Consider the following 18,915-nt stretch of genomic DNA (forward strand, 5'->3'; position numbering starts at 1 on the left):
TCCTCATCTGTAAAATGAGCTTAGAGGAGGAAATGGCCAACCACTCCAATATCTCTGATGAGAAAATACCAAATGGGGTCATGAAGAATTGGACATAACTGAAATGAACGAACAATAACAACAAAATTAATAAACTCTCAAAAGAGGAAAAAACAAATGAATGGAGAATTAGAGCTGCTGGCTCATGAAATTCACTTATTAAATATTCAGTGTGAGTGCTTACACTTGGAAATTGGCAAACGCTACAATTCAGGGCTTGAATTATTATTCTGATGATTGGTTAGATTTAAGAAAGTGATTGAGGAAATTTTAATAATGCAAATTTAACATAAAAGTGCATTATTCAGACAATTTTGTGTTTTTAGTTGTTAAATGTTTACTTTGTGGAAAATGCCTGCTATCTGAATGAATTCCATCAGTCCATCCTACTTAGATAAGCATCACAGATGGGCAATGAGCTGGGCCAAAAATTAAGCAAGAGGAAAAGAAGGGGTTGGATACTCCTGGCAAGACTGAGTAACACTTTTAATGATCCTAAGTTACTCCCTGAAACAAACAAACCCATCTCCTTAATAGCAATAGTCTTCAGGTATTGCTGAGTGGCTGGGAATCATAGAATCCCACAATCTCTAAAGAATCAGAACTATAGACAAGAGAAAGATCAGTGGAAAAATACACAAGAAGCAAAAAATAAGGAGTGACAAATTACTAGAGGTAACTTGCATGGTTTAAAATGAATCACCAAGGAAATGGAGGAGTCTTGGTCTTGTAAGGTGAGTAAAAGATAGTTGGATGGCCCAAGTAATGTGATGGAACCCACAAAATTGGAAAAGACCATCAGGGAGGCCTTTCTAAAGTTGGATATATACTCCATGGGGGACTTACAGGATTGCCATAAATAAGAGTTTCACAGAATACCAGGATGTGGCTAGGTTCCAATCTGCAACACGTGAATAAGTATTCTCACTTTTATGATCATGGCTCTGCTGAGTTATACCAGTTTTTTTAAAAATTCTTTCCTTCTGTCTTAGAATGGATACTAAGAATGAACAAAAAAAATTCACTAAGCCTTTTTGGACACTGCATAAATGCTAGCTACCATTAACCACTGGCCAGAGTTTCAGATGACCACTGATACTTTTTTCCTCTAAAAAGATCTCAGAATTTGATCTTAATTTAATTATTTCCATTAGCTTTAAGCAAAATTCCTAACCTGTCTTAAACTCTAAGGAGAATAATTCCCAGTCAAGAATCTGTGTTATTTTGAAGATCAATAGATCCATCCATCCATTCTGGAAAAGAAGGCAGTGTGACTTTCACCAACTTTTTTCAAAAGAAAACCCCAAGGGATTTTTTTCAGAATCCCTGAATAAATGAAAAAAAAAGTTTTATTACGCTCTTACCATGTGCTAGCCAATGGAGATACAAAAAGAAAAGGAAGACAGTTCCAGTTCTCAAACAGCTCACATCCTAATGGTGGAGATAATCCATATGGAAGGTTTCAGTTGCAAGTCAGTTGGAAGAATCCCGTGGTCCCTAGGATTCAGGGGCAAAGCATATGGTCGATGTCTCTTCTTTAAAGTCATTTCTATTGACAAAGCAAAATCTGTTTCTAATGGTGAACCATTTGACAGTTCCAAGGACTTTGGTAGAGATCATTTTCTTTTCTAGGTCTCTCATAGAAAACTAGACTGCTAAAAATAAATCAGAATAAATCAGAAGCATCAATAATACACATTTCTAATCAGAAGTGTGCCAGTTGCATCTCAGTGTTCTCTTTCAAAATAGAACCATTGTAGCTTATAGTTATTTGAATATCTACAATTTTATTATAATAACTTTTTGGTAAATTATATTTTTTCCAAAACATGAATCTGCTAGGTAACTCAGTTTGATGTATGAAAATTAATCACATAAAAAAGTGAGCTTCCTATTTCTATGCTTTAGCAATTTACATTTTAATTGCTCTTCAAGATGAAAACCCTTTGTGTTAGAATATTTCTTGATGGCAGCAGAATTCTGGGATGCTGAAATCTATTACAGGGTATAGTGCTAAGATCTGGCTTCCCAACAGTCATTAAGCAGCACCTTCTTGGTCCCTGTGAGTCACTTTATTCTTCTGGGGAAGCATTCAGCTCTACCTTTCAAAGCTTGCTTAGCTCTGCCATATTTGTTCAGGGATAGAAAACATGGCCAACAGCTTCTAAGCCTATTGACTAATAATAATTTTTTGCACAAATGCAAATTTTGCAAATATGCAATATTTTGAAGGACCAGATTAAAAAATATATCATTCAATATTTCCTGAATACATATGCTATGTTAAATATCATTAATTGATAGGATACAAACTGCAAAAATCTATAACAAAAATATTTATTTGGAGAACATCGCTTTATAAATTATACTCTATCCTCTTCAACCACCTACTCCACAACCTTCTGGCAAACCACCTTGGAACCAAGAGCAGAAACCTGAAGGGATTTCTGCTGTTGGGGTCTCCCTCTTGTTTTCTTTCCTGCATATCTCCTCCTCCAGTTCTAGAACCAGGAAACATGATTACATAAAATTATCATTGTTCCTGGATAGGATGGGTCAATCTACTCCCCTGAGGCACTACTCATCTTCCCTTAACTTTCAAGATCAAAGTTTTTCTCCTCAGTCACCACTTCCCTCCACCACTAGAATACAAGCTCCAAGAGGGCAGGGATTGTCTTTGCTTTTACCTTTGTCTTCCTAGCACTTAAGCTCAGTGCTTGAAACCTAATAAGCATGTAATAAATACTTTTTATTTATTCATTTATAAATTCATGTGGTTTATAAAACAATGGAGTTTAGGTGAAAGAAGAGTCTTTAATAGTTCTAAAGTCAGCACATCATGGTACACTGTAAAGAACCCATGGATTTGGATTCCAAGAATCTGGCTTTGAATGCTTATTCTTGGTCAAATTTCATTACCTTTCTGGGTCTCAATTTGCTTATCTGGAAAATGAAGAGGATGGACTGCATAACCTCTTGGGTCCAGTGTTCCACTTAATCATCTAGACTTTAAAAATTAAGCATTCCTTGTCACAATTTATATCATTGGAAGTTACAGGATCATAGAATTTTGGAAGCAAGAGAAATTAGCTCTCTCTCTCTCTCTCTCTCTCTCTCTCTCTCTCTCTCTCTCTCTCTCTCTCTCTCTCTCTCTCTCTCTCTCTTTCCCCATAAGAGGAAACTGAAGCCTAGATCAGCTAAGAGAGACCATGAATTTATAACATTTGCTTGTTTGCTTTTTAATAGAATCATCTAAAGTCAGGAAGAGTTGAATTTATAATCCCACCTCTGGCTTTTACTAGACTTTTGGACCTTGGCAAGTCACTGTGACACTCAAAAACATCTTGGAATTTATCTACAAAGTCATAGAAAGATCCCCACCTGACTAGGTGTAAGGAGTTCCCTCACCAAGAATGCTATCCATCGAGAAAGTCATTCAGTACCAAAGAAAAAACAGAAATAGCAAGAAATCTGAGATGAGTGAATACATTTCTCCTCAAGAATTTCTTATAGAGTCCCCCCATCAGTGGACAAACACAACTCTCTTTGCCATAAATAGCAATGCATACATTTTGATTCTTAAACATAGGCACCTGTTATTATTTTCTTCCTATAACAAAGTAAAATCACAATTAGAAATCTGAGTGTTTATATATGAATTGGCAAATGAAAAGGAAATTCCTTCAGTAGGATTGTTGAAAGCTTTTTTCACTGGGGAGTGGACAGAGGGCTAGATTTAGAGTCAGAGGACACCCCTCTGAAACTGTGAGATGCTGAATATTGCCTATCTTGAAGAGTTTGACCTTTGAGATCCTTTTCAGTTCTACATTCTGTGACCCCAAGATGGGAAACCTCTTTGAGAGTGATGACTGTTCTGAATCGTCCTTTTTTATGGGCGAGAGCTGGCTTGGCTGGCAACAGAACTGATTTCTTTCTCTTTAGGGCACTCTGGGGACTCAAGTCACATCTCTCACATCAGCATCACATCGTTATCCCTACCATATCATCATCATCATCATTTTATATCATCATATCATTATTTATAAAAAGCAATTCAAGTATTTCAAAGCTCATTTATCTCTCACAATCACTCTTTGAAATGAGTGCTCTGGGTATTGTTATCTCTATTTTACTGAATAGGAAACTAAGGTCCAGAGAGGTCGTCGCTTTCCTAGTGGCAAACAAAGAGTAAACTGAGGCAAAACATTCTTCAACCAGCTCATTAAGTGGCACTCTACTATTAAACTACATTTAAAATGTAAAAAACTGAATGTGATATGAAAATATCAATTTTTTAAAATCCTTAGCTTCCATCTTAGAATCAATTCTGTGTTTTGGTCCCAAGGCAGAAGCGCAGTAAGGGCTAGGCAATGGGGGTGAAGTGACTTGCCCAGGGTCACACAGCTAGGAAAGTGATTGAGGTCAGATTTGTACTCAGGAAGGTCAGTCTTCCTGATGCCAGGCTTGGCTCTATCCATTGTGCCACCTTAAGTCACTACCAAAATAGAATTTCCCACCTGATCCAAGCCACCTGGACTGTCTTCCTGCTATTCAATTCAATTCAATTCAACAAGCATTGTTTTAAGATTGGATTCAAATACAAAAAATAAGTCAGCCTCCATCCTCTGCAAGCTTATATTCTACTGAGAGGAAATGACATGCACATAAAAAATTAAATACAAGAGATGTGCCAAGAAACATTCTAATAATTAAAATAATAACAAATATAATAAAATAATAATACAAGATATATGGCTAGCATTGATCTAGTGCTTTAAAGTTTGAAAAGCTCTTTACATTTTCTTATATTATCTGCACAACTCTGGGAGGCAGGTGCTGTTATTCCCATTTTATGGAGAAGGAAACTGAGGCAGAGAGGGGTTAAACCCACAGTCTGTGGCATCGGGGCCTGGGGTGGGAGGAATCTTGTACAAATTGCCACCCTAAAAGTGAGAAGCTAGAAAGAAGCTTCCTGAAATTAAGGAGGACTATTTTCATGTCATCTTAAGGGGGAAAATACAAATTAAGGAAAGCAGAATAATACTATAATAAGAGCATTTGAACAGGATATGACTTGGTTTGAAAGCAGAGATATAAAGGGATTTCCTGACATGGACTAAAAAATGCCAAACCACCAGGCAGGATGAGCAGACGTTTTCTTGTTCTCCCAAACTTTTTCGAGCACTTGTTCCAAGTCCAGTCCAGCCAATCGAGAGTAAATCTGGAAGCCTGAGCAGCCGGAGGCTTTCATTTACAAGGGATCATCGTCAATTCTTTCCCAAATGCTTGCAGAAGTCCTGCTTGTTCCCTGGAATGTAAAGACAGTGTGCTTTTGCAAGTTTTGCCAGGTAGAGCATACATGCAGGGAAAGCATAAAAGCAGTGCAATCTGATGTGTGTCTTTAAATCCAGTGCTCCTAAAACACTGAGTTCTAAAGTTCAGTGAGAGAGCAGATTTTATATTCAGAAGGGAAAAAGGCTTAAAAGGCAACTCTTTATTACAATAATTTTAATTTACAGATTTTTGAGTAATTATTAACTCGATCAGGACCTCCGTTTAAATGCTAGTTATGCCACTAAATACTTGTGTGAGCTTAGATTAGTCTCTCTCTTTTTTTTTAACCCCTTACCTTCCATCTTAGAATCAATACTATGTATTGGTTCCAAGGCAGAAGAGTGATAAGGGATAGGCAATGGGGGTTAAGGGATTTGCCCAGGGTCACACAGCTAGGAAGAGTCTGAGGTCACATTTGAACCCAGAACCTCCCATCTCTTAGGTTAGTCTCCTAACCAATCTAGGTCTCAGTTTCTTAATTTGTAAAATGAAGAGTTAGTTAAGGTGCTCTCTAAGGTCTCTTCTGACTCTCTATATATCCAGACCTGTTATTTTGCTGGTTCAGGGAAAGTGAGAAAATTCCCTCCACCAAGGCAAATTTCCCCTCCTTCTGCAGCTTATAGCCTGGGGGCACTAAGAGGTCAAGTCACTTATTCAGAGTCACTCAGCTGGTTCTTGTCTGAAGCAGAATTGGAACCCAGATCTTCCTGACTCAGAGGCTACCTTAATATCCTATAAGAAGCCCTGATTCTCTTTATCCAATTTCATTTTTTCTTAAATTTTTTCTACATTAAAATATTTATAAATAATTTCTTTAAATGTTTTTTAAAAATGATATTTATGCAGTTTTATCTCCTCATCTAGTCTCCTACTGATTAATCAAAAAACAGCTATTAAGAGACTGCCATGTGCAGAGAATTGGAGATACAAGTACCAAAGTGAGGCAGCCCTGCCCTCAAGGAACTGACATTTTGCTAGAAGATGATTTGAGATTTTTTTTTGTTTCTAATAAAAATGTCTAATGAATGAATTTGTGCTCTTTCCAAATTAAATAACATTTAGGTGGGTAGCAAATTTACCCCTTATTCTAACCCTAATTCTGCCTCCAACTCTAATTGTAACTCCAAATGCTGGACCTGGAAAGAAGAAAACCTGAGTTCAGGTTTGACTTCAGACACTTGCCAGCTCTTTGACTTTGGGTAAATCACTTAAGAGCCAGATGCCTCAGTTTTCCCATCTGTAAAATGAGGATATTAACACTCATTTCTCAGTATTGCTGTGAAGATAAAATGATATAGAGTGCTTTACAAGCCTTAAAAGGATATATATAAAGGCTAACTACCACTACCACTATTATCATTATTATGAAAAGTTGTTGTAAATTGCACTGGGGAAGATTAAATTTTTAGGAAGGAAGACTGGTCCATTCAGAGACTTTGTCTAGCTGTGTGACCCTGGGCAAGTCACTTAACCCTAATTGCCTAGCCCTTATTGTTAGCCTGCTTTGGAACTGATACTTGAAATCAGTTCTAAGACAGAAGCTAAGGGTTTAAAAAACCAAAAACCAAAGACTCTCTGAAATGGGGGCTTGGTGTGTAACTGAATCCAAGGACTCTACCTACACCACACACAAGGGGGAAGAAATGAAAGACATGTTTGTTTATTTATTTGGAAGGTGTTGCAAAATAACCAAGCTGGGGTTTTTGTTTTGTTTTCTTTTGATTTGCTTTGTTTTTGAAGATGAGTTGGCCTCTGCAGAAACTCTGGGGCTGTCATTCTTCCAAGAGGAAACGAGATAGAGATCTGTGCTAGATGGTCCAGGTGTGTCCCCAGGTAAGTCAATCACATGGCACAGAGTTACCACCAAGATGCCACCAAATGACAGCAATGGCATTTGGCTCTTGGCAAAGATCCTCCATGAGGCCACCTTGGGTGCAGCAGTGTCTGAAATGTATCTGTCACTAATCATGGGGCTGGCTAATGAATATGCCCTCCCTAGGAATTAAATGATGAGAGTACTGAGCTGCTTTGTCTACACTTTCCACTTCTGATAATCAGGAGTGAATCAAAGCTTCTACCACTTGGTTCCAAGTCATGGTGTTGTTTTTTTTTTGGTCTTGAGATTTCAGCAGTAGGGAATTGTCTATGTGGAAATGTCCTGCCCAGTTGAAGCTCAGCCACCTATAGTCTTAGAAAGTTGCCAGAGGCACTGGGATGCTGCATGACTTAACCCTTTAATGTACCCATGTTCATGAGGCAAGACTCAATTCAAGCATTCCTAATTTATTCCAAGGCCAGTCCGGTATTCACTACACCAGCTGTCTTCAAAGTGGGAGCTCTGGTGTGACACAAAAGAGAGGGAGTGTGATCACCCAATCAGAAAGTGGGATGATGATGGGTCATATCGGACAATCCCTGGTCACCATTGAAACCTTAGTTACCCTTCTCTCCCAATGCTGCTCTTTCCTTTTTGCTGGACCCTCTTATAGAATTACAACTGAATGTGTACCTGGGTAGCCATAGCAGGAGCTTTGCAGGGGCCATTGGGAAAATTATCCTCCCACCCCCCAGGGTACCAATTGCTTGTGCCACTGACAATCTTGTGGAAGGGCTAGAAGCACAGCTAGTGCCTGTAGAGGAGGGTAGCTCTGAGTTCTAGGCTGTTTCCTCTCAGACAAGAGAGCAACATTTTTTAGGTTCTCACCCTGAATATCTAAAATAAATTGCCAAATCTTGCCTCCACTATCATCATTATATCCCATAATTCTGTCATCTTCTCTCTGATTATCCAGTCACTACCCCAGGTGAAGACCTGAAGACTTCATCATCTCTTGCTTAGACTATAGTAATAACCTCCTAACTGGTCTCTCTGCCTTTATTCTCTCCCCTTCTCCAATGCATTCTCCATACAGTGGTCAAAATTATTTTCCCAAATCAAAAGTATGACCAAGTCACTCCTCCTACTCAATAAGCTCCAGTGGCTTCCCGTGACACTAGGATTAAATAATATTTCATTTGCATCTCATCACCTTAAAAATTTCCATTTTGTGTTAAAATTATAATGATTATCAGTATAGTAATAAATACATATATAATTTATGTAAGTATACACATATTGGATTTCCTGCTTGAAAAATTTTCCCTTATAGAAGCTCATAATTTAAAAAAAGTTTGGAGGGGCAGCAAGGTGACTCAGTGGAAAGAGAGTGAGGTCTGGAGATATGAGGTCCTGGGTTCAAATTTGACCTCAGGCACTTCCTAGCTGAGTGATCTTGGGTAAGTCACTTACCACTCTTCTGCCTTAGAACCAATACTTAGTATTGATTCTAAGATGGAAGGTAAAGGTTTTAAACAAAGGTTTCTAGATCATTTCATTATAACACACTGGCTTTTTAAAAGGCAAACGTGAGTCTAAGCCTTAATCACAAAATCATACAAAATCTGATCTGGGAAGGATCTCAAAGACAATCTAGTATCCTTGGAGTCTAGCACAGTGCCTTGCAAGCCAAAGACTCTTAACATAGGTTTTTTTCATCCACTTGAATTACTGGGCACATTTGGGGAACATATGGGACAAGAGAAGCTCTCCACTATTTGTGCATGCATTTGCAGTGACCTTTTCAGATATCTTCCTTCTTTCATTGAAAGCCAGTTCTAGTTTCTCATTCAAAAACAAGGACAGTTCTGCAATACCCACCCACGATTTGGACATTTACTTCAATGTGCTTATATACACTAGGCTGCATCTAAAATGAACTGGTTACCTGTGGTGTGGAAATTAGCAACACTGAATCTGACAGAATAATCCATCTTGGGAAAGTTTGGGGGACTTGGGAAAGGGCTGGTAAAACAAGATACCTGAGATAAGATAACATGACTACAATGATGACTGCTCTGACGCAACCAAGCCCATCGGAGAATAATATTATACATGTCACTTCACTTAAATGAAAATATTTTATTAATTGTGAAATAATAGTCTGTTCTTATTTACTCAACTTCCTCTGAAGATTCCAAACATCATAATACTCTGGGTAAATAATTTCATCAGAATTAAAAAGTAGAATTTAAAAAAGGAAACATCCCTTCCATCCCTCTCCAGGTTCTTTCTTCCCTTCTGCTTGCCTCTTCTCTTTCCATCAACTCCTCCTCTATAACATTGAGATGGTTGTTGTTTAGTTTATTATTCTGTCTGATTCCTCATCACCCCATTTGGACTCTTCTTGGCAAAAATACTGGAGTGTTTGATTTACGTCTCTAGCTCATTTTGCAGATGAGAAAACTGAGGCAAATAGGGTTAAGAGACTTGCCTGGGGTCACACAGCCAGGAAGTGTCTGAAGCTGGATTTAAACTCAGGTCTTCCTGACTCCATTGCTGGCACTCTACCACTGTGCCACCTAAGGTTACTATTGGTTATAAGTCTGCCCTAGTTTCATGGAATGACAGAATTTGGACACTATCCACTCTAATCTATACCCAAATGGAATCCCCACTTCAACACACCAGACAAGTGGTTATCTAACCTCTCCTTGTATAGACCTCAAAGGAGGAGGAATCCTCCTGAAGCACTCCATTACTTGTTGGATAGCTTCAAGTTTGGGTCAGTGTTTCCTGACATCAGTTATAACTTTGCCTCTTTAAAATTTCCATCCTTTGTGTCTGGTGTTATTTTCTGGGGATCAAACAAAAGAAGTACAACTTTTTTTCCCCTACATGTCAACTCTTCTGAATACCAGAAAGCAACTATCATATCCCCCAGTCTTCTTTTTGTCTAAGTAAACATCCTCAATTCCCCCAAATGATCCTCAGATGATGTGGACTCAAGGCCCTTCACCATTCTGATTGCAACTACTCTGAATGCTTTCCAATTTATCATTGCCTTTAACCGAATAGAATATTCCAGAAAGGATATAATAAGGGTACAATGCAGTGAGGTTTTTACCTCCTTAGTTTTACTATTCTTCTCTTAATGTAGTCCAAGAACCATTAGATTTTTTAAAGCTGCTATGTCACACTACTAACTCACAATGAACATATAGTTCACTAAAACTCCTAAATCTTTATTTTTGGATAAGCTTCTGTCTAATTGTACCTCCATTGTCTTATGCATATAAAGTTGATTTCTGGTACCTAAGTATAAGACTTGACGTTGGTCTCTAATAAAATTAATCTTCTTGGATTCAACTCAATGTTCTAGGCTGTCAAGATATTTTTGGATATGGACTCATCATCCAGCATGTTTAAGCTATCCTTCCACAAGTGTGATGAAAGTTGCATCTGTCTTTACCCAAATAAAATGTTAAGCAGAAAAAAGATCTAAGATATTGTGATTGGCTTGCCCTTCCTCCCTCCCTCCCTCCCTTCCTTCCTTCCTTCCTTCCTTCCTTCCTTCCTTCCTTCCTTCCTTCCTTCCTTCCTTCCTTCCTTCCTTCCTTCCTTCCTTCCTTCTTCCCTTACCTTCTATTTTAGAATAAATATTGTTCCAAGGCAGAAGAGCAATAATGGCTAGGCAACTGGGGTTAAGTGATTTATCCAAAGTCATACAGCTAGGAAGTGTCTGAATCCAAATTTGAACCCTGGACTTCCCATTTCCAGACCTGGCTCTATCCACTGAGCCACCTAAATGCCCCCATGATTGGGCTCTTCTTCTAGGCTTAACACCCTAGCACTCCAAACTTTTTGCTACTCTGTGTGTGTGTGTGTGTGTGTGTGTGTGTGTGTGTGTGTGTGTGTGTGTGTGAAGTAAAGGAATAAATTATTGTTAGAAGTGGGCATCTGTGCTTTGCTGCAAGAAGAAATGCTGTGATGCAACCCAATTTGGGGATACGATCCAAGGTGGGGAACACATTAAGCTAGTACATTGAGACTCCTAGAATCAAAGATTGAGAATTGGAAAGGACCTTTCACATCATGTAGTCTAACTCATTCACTTTACAGATAAGGAAACTGAGACCTCACCCATAGTCTCACTTCTCATAAATCATCTCTAAGATCTTTAGCTTACATGTAGCCTGACTTTGGAGGCACAAAAATTCCCAGAATTCTTGTGCTTCCAAAGCAGGGCCCTATATAGAAAAAAAACTCATTCTAGCAGCACAGGCGAGAATTTGGGTACCATACCAGCTAATCAGTTCTCATACCCCATAGGCCACCTGTCATGTTGGGCAAAGGACTCTCCACTCTCCCCCCCACATTGGGCATGGCCCTTAGACACTTTGGCAGAAATCCCTATATTACTCGCTCCTTTGGGAGCACTGAAGATAAATGTTATAAAGACACTACATTAAGCTACTATCAGTGATTTGAAATTAATAAATGACTATTAATTTATATTGATTGATTTTGGGCATAGATTAAGTTAGTAGTGAATCATTTAGCAGGGCTTTGAGGCATTTAAAATATGGAACAAGGTAAATTTTGGTTTGGAGTTGGAAATAATAATATGATTAATAATGATGATGCAGAAAATGACATCTCACATTTTATGGTTTACAAGTGCTTTACTCCCAACATCTTAGTGAGCATTGACATAAAAATTATCTCCATTTTACGATTGGGAAAACTGAGGTTCTGTGAAGTAGAATGACTTCCCTATGACCACATGGCTAGTCATTATGGCAGCTGAGATTTAAAACTGAGACTTGCTGGTTTTAAATCTGAGCTGCCATACTTTCTAGCCATGTGGTCATAGAAAACCAGCAAGTTTTTGGTTTTCTTTTTCTAGGCCAGAGGGTCAAGAACATAGAGTAAGAATTGTGACTGGATCTGCAATTTTATTGGAATAGGGAACTCTCAGATGAGGAAACTCTCTTTACCAGTACAGGTTGGTACCTGCACTAAGATGTAAGTGACTTGTACAAGACCTCTTGACTTTCTAGCCATGACACCATGATGATTATCAACAACATGGAGTATTAGGAAGGAATTAGTGGGTAGGACCCTGGGTAATAGAGGCTAGAAAAAAAGGGGTGGGCATGAAAAAAAAAACACTGAAGGATCCCAAAGGTTTCCTTTCCTTTCCTTTCTTTAGGCTCTAGTGGTTATAGACATTTATCATTTCCAATAATGAGATACAGATGTATGGGCTTTGAAGACATTTTCCTGCCCCCCCCCCAAAAAGAACAATACCTAACTCTAAATAAAGTAGCAGGATTACTAAAAGGAGAGGATTTTAGAGAAAAGTTCCTGAAAGAAGGCTGGAGATAAAGGGAAAGCATACTGACAAGACTTGGAAAATAGATCTTCCAGTCTTGGGAAGGTAGTGGGGTGGAATGATATGATTATGCCACTGAATTAAAATATCACCAGAAAAATTTACATAGGAGGATACACAGGTATGTAGTTCTGGCAAGAGCTAAGCTGACCTAGCAGCTTTGGAGTCTGGTTTTCGGATACTAACTGGGGAATCCTTGGACAAGTCATTTACTATCTCAGTGATGCTGGAAACTCTAAAACTATAACTTACAGACAAGCTGCTTGATCTACAATGGTGAAGGGAGTATCCAAAATGGAAGTTCTTTGGTCTGATGAAATAACTCCCTGGATCAAAATAAATAAATAAAATTCCATTTCCTAATTAGAGTAGGAGATGCACAGCTTGCTTTATAATTCTATCCCCCAACCCCCTTAGGGAGCTGGTCACAGTCAAAAAACCCCAAAGTCAGTGGTCAAAGAAACCCTAGTTCCTTCTAGGTCCCCCTAGGATTTCAGGTGTTTTCACAAACACTGCCTAGCCAGCATACTGTTATTTTTTTTCTCTATTCTTGAGAACCGGAGGTACCTCAAAATATTTCAGTTTTTCACAGGCCTAGGCTGGGCACGACCGGTGTGGAGCGATGAACAACAGCCACTCCCAACCCTGGCTGACTTAGAGGTCTTCAAGGAAAGACCGCCCTGATTTCAAGAGGCTTCAGCCAGATACCGAATTCTCCAATTCCTTTTACAGGGAATTTTTCTGTGCTCTGGATCCCTTGGGCAGTCTATGGATCTCTTCTCTGAATAACGTTTTTAGATACAAAAATACACAAGATTCCAAAGGAAACCAATTCTAATGTTATACAGGTAGCAAAATAAAATAAAATGTAAAAACCTTTAAGCACCCCGGGCTGGAAGCTCTGTTCTAAAGAATTAAGGGGCACTTTTCTTAGCTTTTGTCTCTGGCTTAATGAATGGAGGAGGAAGGTGAGAGCCGCGGACTTTACTTTCTTGATTTCCGTCCAAAAACAGGTTTTGTGTTGGTTGTCGCTCGGATAATCAGAACCCAGAAAGAACTTTTCCTTCTGGTTCACAAAAAGCGAGGCACAGCTCGCAGAAGCACCCCGTAAGGTCTGCCAAGCCCAGGCTCCCAAGTGCCAAGAATGGCCCGAGAATTCGATTCACTGAAAACTTTGACAGACACAAGCTTAAACGCCGTGAGCCCCTTCATTCAGAAGCAGCTATTCTGAGGGCTGTTCCCTATTTGCTACGTTGTAACCAGCGTGAAGAGCAGAATTTTTAAACATGAAAATGAAGAAAAGGAGAGTCTCCCGGTCTGCCAACTCCTATTCATTCTCCCCAACAGCATATGGGACTATTCTCCTGCGGGTCCTGCCTCTTTCTTCGGCTAAAGCAAAAGCAATCAAGCCTGTCCCGCCGCAGACCAAACCCCACTCTTTGTGCCCGAGCTTGGCTCGCCAACGCACCGACTCCCCCCTCCTCCCTCCACCTCCACCTCTTCTGGCCTACAAGTAGACAGTGGCTAGCTCTTTTTCGCCGGGAAGCGGATGCAGTGATTGGGTGACGATCCCTTAGCCCACAAGTTCCGCGTCGGTTTCAAGGCTCCTCCCTCTAAGTGAAAGACAGACTCCGGGGCGCCTGGAAACCGGTCGGGGAGAGGGAGAGGGAGAGGGAGCCCAGTTGAGGGATTGACACAAATGGTCAGGCGGCGGCGGCGGAGGCGGAGGCGGAGGCGGAGGCGGAGGCAGAGGTGCGCTCTCGCCGGGGCCCGGGACGCCGGAGCTGCGCCGCTCGCCGCCGAGCGGCAGCGCCCGCCGGACAAACCGGCACTCGGGGCTCTCCCCGGTTCGACCCCCGCCGACACTTCATGAATCGTCAGTTTCCGCGGCGGCGGCGCCGGCTGCGGGACGCGGAGCTAGCGCAGGGCGACGAGGGCAGCAGCTCGGGCGGAGCGGCGCCCGGGACGGGGCTGAGAAAGTATGGCTGAGCTGGGGGCTCCTAGGACGGTCGCGACCGGCGGTGAGCGCCGGCAACTTTGTGCGGCGGCGCTCGGGAGATTGCCGCTGCCGCTGCTACTGCTACTGCTGCTGCTGCTACTGTCCGCGCTGCCGTCGGGGGTCCGGACGCAGGCGGCCGGGCAGGGGCAGGGGCAGGGGCCGGGCCCCGCCGGGCAGCCACCGCAGCCTCCGCCACCGCAGCAGCCTCAGGCGGGAGGGCAACAACCGCAGCCCCAGCCCCAGCAGCAGTACCACGGCGAGCGCGGCATCTCCATCCCGGACCACGGCTACTGCCAGCCCATCTCCATCCCGCTGTGCACCGACATAGCCTACAACCAGACCATCATGCCCAACCTGCTGGGCCACACGAACCAGGAGGACGCTGGGCTCGAGGTGCACCAGTTCTACCCGTTGGTGAAGGTACAGTGCTCGGCTGAGCTCAAGTTCTTCCTTTGCTCCATGTACGCGCCTGTGTGCACAGTCCTGGAGCAGGCGCTGCCTCCCTGTCGCTCGCTGTGCGAGCGGGCCCGCCAAGGCTGCGAGGCACTTATGAATAAGTTCGGCTTCCAGTGGCCCGACACGCTCCGCTGCGAGAAGTTCCCCGTGCACGGCGCCGGCGAACTCTGCGTGGGCCAGAACACGTCGGACAAGGGCACCCCGACCCCCTCGTTGCTCCCAGAGTTCTGGACCAGCAACCCCCAGCACGGGAGCGGAGCCGGAGCCGGGGGTGGCCGCGGAGGAGGCGGCATCGGATCCGGGGGCGCCTCCTCCTCGGAGCGGGGCAAGTTCTCCTGCCCGCGGGCGCTGAAAGTGCCCTCCTACCTCAACTACCACTTCTTGGGGGAGAAGGACTGCGGCGCCCCATGCGAGCCCACCAAGGTGTACGGCCTCATGTACTTCGGTCCGGAGGAGCTGCGCTTCTCCCGCACTTGGATTGGCATCTGGTCTGTGCTCTGCTGTGCCTCCACGCTCTTCACGGTGCTCACGTACCTGGTGGACATGCGGAGATTCAGCTACCCGGAGAGGCCCATCATCTTCCTCTCAGGTTGCTACACTGCAGTGGCTGTGGCCTACATCGCCGGCTTCTTGCTGGAGGACCGGGTGGTATGCAATGAAAAGTTTGCCGAAGATGGGGCCCGAACGGTGGCCCAGGGCACCAAAAAGGAGGGTTGCACTATCCTTTTCATGATGCTGTATTTCTTCAGCATGGCCAGCTCCATATGGTGGGTGATCCTCTCTCTCACCTGGTTCCTGGCAGCGGGGATGAAGTGGGGCCATGAGGCCATTGAGGCCAATTCACAGTATTTCCACCTGGCAGCCTGGGCAGTGCCAGCCATCAAGACTATCACCATTCTGGCACTGGGTCAGGTGGATGGAGACATACTCAGTGGGGTGTGCTTTGTCGGGCTGAACAACGTGGATGCTCTGAGGGGCTTCGTGCTGGCACCCCTCTTTGTTTATCTCTTCATTGGTACCTCCTTTCTCCTGGCTGGCTTCGTGTCACTCTTCCGAATCCGAACCATCATGAAGCACGATGGCACCAAGACGGAGAAGCTAGAGAAGCTCATGGTCCGTATAGGAGTCTTCAGCGTCCTCTACACGGTACCTGCAACCATTGTCATTGCCTGCTACTTTTATGAGCAAGCCTTCAGAGAACAGTGGGAACGAAGCTGGGTGGCCCAGAGCTGCAAGAGCTATGCCATCCCTTGCCCTCACCACCAGGGTGGTGGCGGTGGCCCTCCCCACCCACCCATGAGCCCTGACTTCACAGTCTTCATGATCAAGTACCTCATGACATTGATTGTGGGTATCACCTCTGGGTTCTGGATCTGGTCAGGAAAGACCCTCAACTCTTGGAGAAAGTTCTATACCAGACTTACCAACAGCAAACAAGGGGAAACCACCGTTTGAGAGGGAAACGTCCATCCCACAGGCACACAGCCCCAACAAAAAGCCATTTCCAGTTTCCTCTACTTTCCCATCCCTGAAAAGGTAGCTCCATCGGATTCATTCCACTTGTTTGACTCTGGGCTGTACGTGGGCTCTTTCCAGATGTGCTTCCTCTCACACATTTAAAAAACAAACAAACAAACAACAACCTTCAAATCTCTAGAACCCTCCCTGGAAGCAAGCAAACAAGGGGACTTAACTGCTAGGAGAGATTTGGGACATACTGAATATTGGCACCTCACTCTCTGGTACCAAGACTTTATGGTTTTATGATTGTAAATAGCCTGTGTAAGATTTTTGTAAGTATATTTGTATTTAAATGATGGAAAAATCACGTTTTTAATTATTTAGGGATTTTTAACCATTCCCAGATTTTCTTCCCTGGGTGTTTTCCTCCCCAAATATTCCAAAAAGAAAAGGGGAGGGGGGCTCCCATTCCCTCCTTCACACAGGTTTTTCAGAGCCATCTGCTCGGGGTTGAGCAGAGAAGTCTTGATTTTGTTGCCATGTCTGACAATTATCCCCTCCTTTCCCTCTGACCCCACCTCCCTTTCTGAAGTGGGGTGGGGGAATTCAGATCTCTTCCAGCCTTCCAAACCCTAAACTGGGAGCCCTGCCAGTCCCAATTCCACCCTCCCCTGGGGGCAGATTCTGAAGCCTTGTCTTTTTACTTTATAAAACTGAATTTTCTATGTGAACTGTGCTCAAAGCTCACCAGGGACCTGACAGATTGTGGGTGCTGACAGTCCTCAGCCTTCTACCACAACCCACCTCTCATTCCCAGGCACTCTTAATACTGACATTTAACCTGGTTTGAGGGTGAATAGGATGTGAATTCCAAGCTTGTTTTCCAGTCTACTTTTTTATGGATGAACTCATTTTTTTTTTCCCTGAGTGTGTAAAATCTGAAATAGATTTGGCCAACCTCATGGAAAAAAATGTGGTGACTGAGCTTTCAGAAGAGGCATCACACTTTGTGTGGGTTGGAAGAGACTGAAAATGGTGGTTTGAAAATGTTAATTTCAATTGTAGACTCATTTTTGGCAGTCTGCCTCCTCGATTGAGACAGCTCAAGTGTTTATAGTTTACTCTTCTGTAAACAAAACAGTTGAGATCACCTGGAAATCTTTATTGGAAAATTGATATTTATTGTCATTAACAGAACAACAAAATATAAACAGGATCAGAAAACTTAAGGAGTTTAGGAATATGGGTTTTCTCACAGTGTATTGCTCTAGTCACTTTTTGAGATCAATTTACAAAGGAGTTACTAATTAATCTTATAATGCAGAACTCTGTAAGCAAGCAAACAAAAAATGTACATTGTTAACCCATTCTCCTTATTAAAAAACTGAGACTAGGTAATGGGGTGGGGGAGGGGGGAAACAGTCCATACCCCCTGATGAAGAACTTGAGAAGATCCTGGAAGGTTCACTTCATCATTACAATGATATTGCATACTTACAGGGAGAGAAGGAGATCAAGTTCTGCTCCCCAAAAAACGTGGGTGCTTCTCCTTCCCTCACAGATTAGTACATGTAAAAAAAATGAACAAATCATATTTTTATTTTGTGAATTTGTGTGGAAGGAAAGGAGGAGAAATGCAGTTGTCCTGATTGCATTGTTTTAAACTTTAAGAATATATCATAAAGGCTGTACTTAAGGTCCTAAATTAATCTGTGACTGTCATAACCCTAAAATGCAAAGGTTTCTTTTTTTAAAAAATTGGTATGCATTTATTCTGTTCACTATCACAAGATCATCTATATTTATAGAGGAATAGAAGTTTATATATATCAAATATCATATTTTTAATTTCGCAAATAAAAAAATTGAGGTTTTGTATAAAATGCTATGGTCTTTGTGCCTCACAGGAATAGAGCTTGTACTGTCTGTGCTGTCTTTACATTTTATAAGGGTCTCAGAAGCTTGTCCCCCTGTATGAGGAATTCAGCACAGGAATCCATGAAACAGGTTTGCTCCATCAGCATTTAGGGTGGCTTTGATAAATCTGTCTGTCCAAAGAACTATGGAAATCATAATCAGGATCTCTGTTTTGGTCGATATCATTCAACCCAAGAAAAGGCTGCTTTTATAAAGGAGGAAAATAGAAATTTGTAAGAATGTTGCCCAGGAAGCTTATGATTTTGTCACCCCAAACTGGAAAACAAAAAACCTCAATAGATTTACATATTTACTATTTTTTTTAGCATTTTTTGTTTTGATGCCTTTGTCAAAATATTTATGAGATTAACTTCTCCCTCCAGTTCTGAATATTCAGAAACAAGCAATAAAATGTAGTTTTAATCATTTTATGCTACAATTAGATTTATAACTTTTAGTTTAAAAAAATTGATGGAAGGCTTTTGAATCTCCCAA

At 42.0% G+C, this 18,915-nt stretch overlaps 1 protein-coding gene across 1 annotated transcript; it reads left to right on the plus strand.

Moving 5' to 3' along the window:
- Positions 1 to 13,175: 13,175 nt before the first annotated feature.
- FZD1 (frizzled class receptor 1) lies at positions 13,176 to 18,386 on the plus strand. The gene has a single exon (XM_007505001.3). It carries the CDS (start codon positions 14,569 to 14,571, stop codon positions 16,495 to 16,497), a length of 1,929 nt encoding a protein of 642 aa, XP_007505063.1. The 5' UTR covers positions 13,176 to 14,568; the 3' UTR covers positions 16,498 to 18,386.
- The last annotated feature ends 529 nt before the right edge of the window (positions 18,387 to 18,915 follow it).

The sequence above is a fragment of the Monodelphis domestica genome, chromosome 5, assembly GCF_027887165.1.
Source record: "Monodelphis domestica isolate mMonDom1 chromosome 5, mMonDom1.pri, whole genome shotgun sequence".
Lineage (NCBI taxonomy): Eukaryota > Metazoa > Chordata > Mammalia > Didelphimorphia > Didelphidae > Monodelphis > Monodelphis domestica.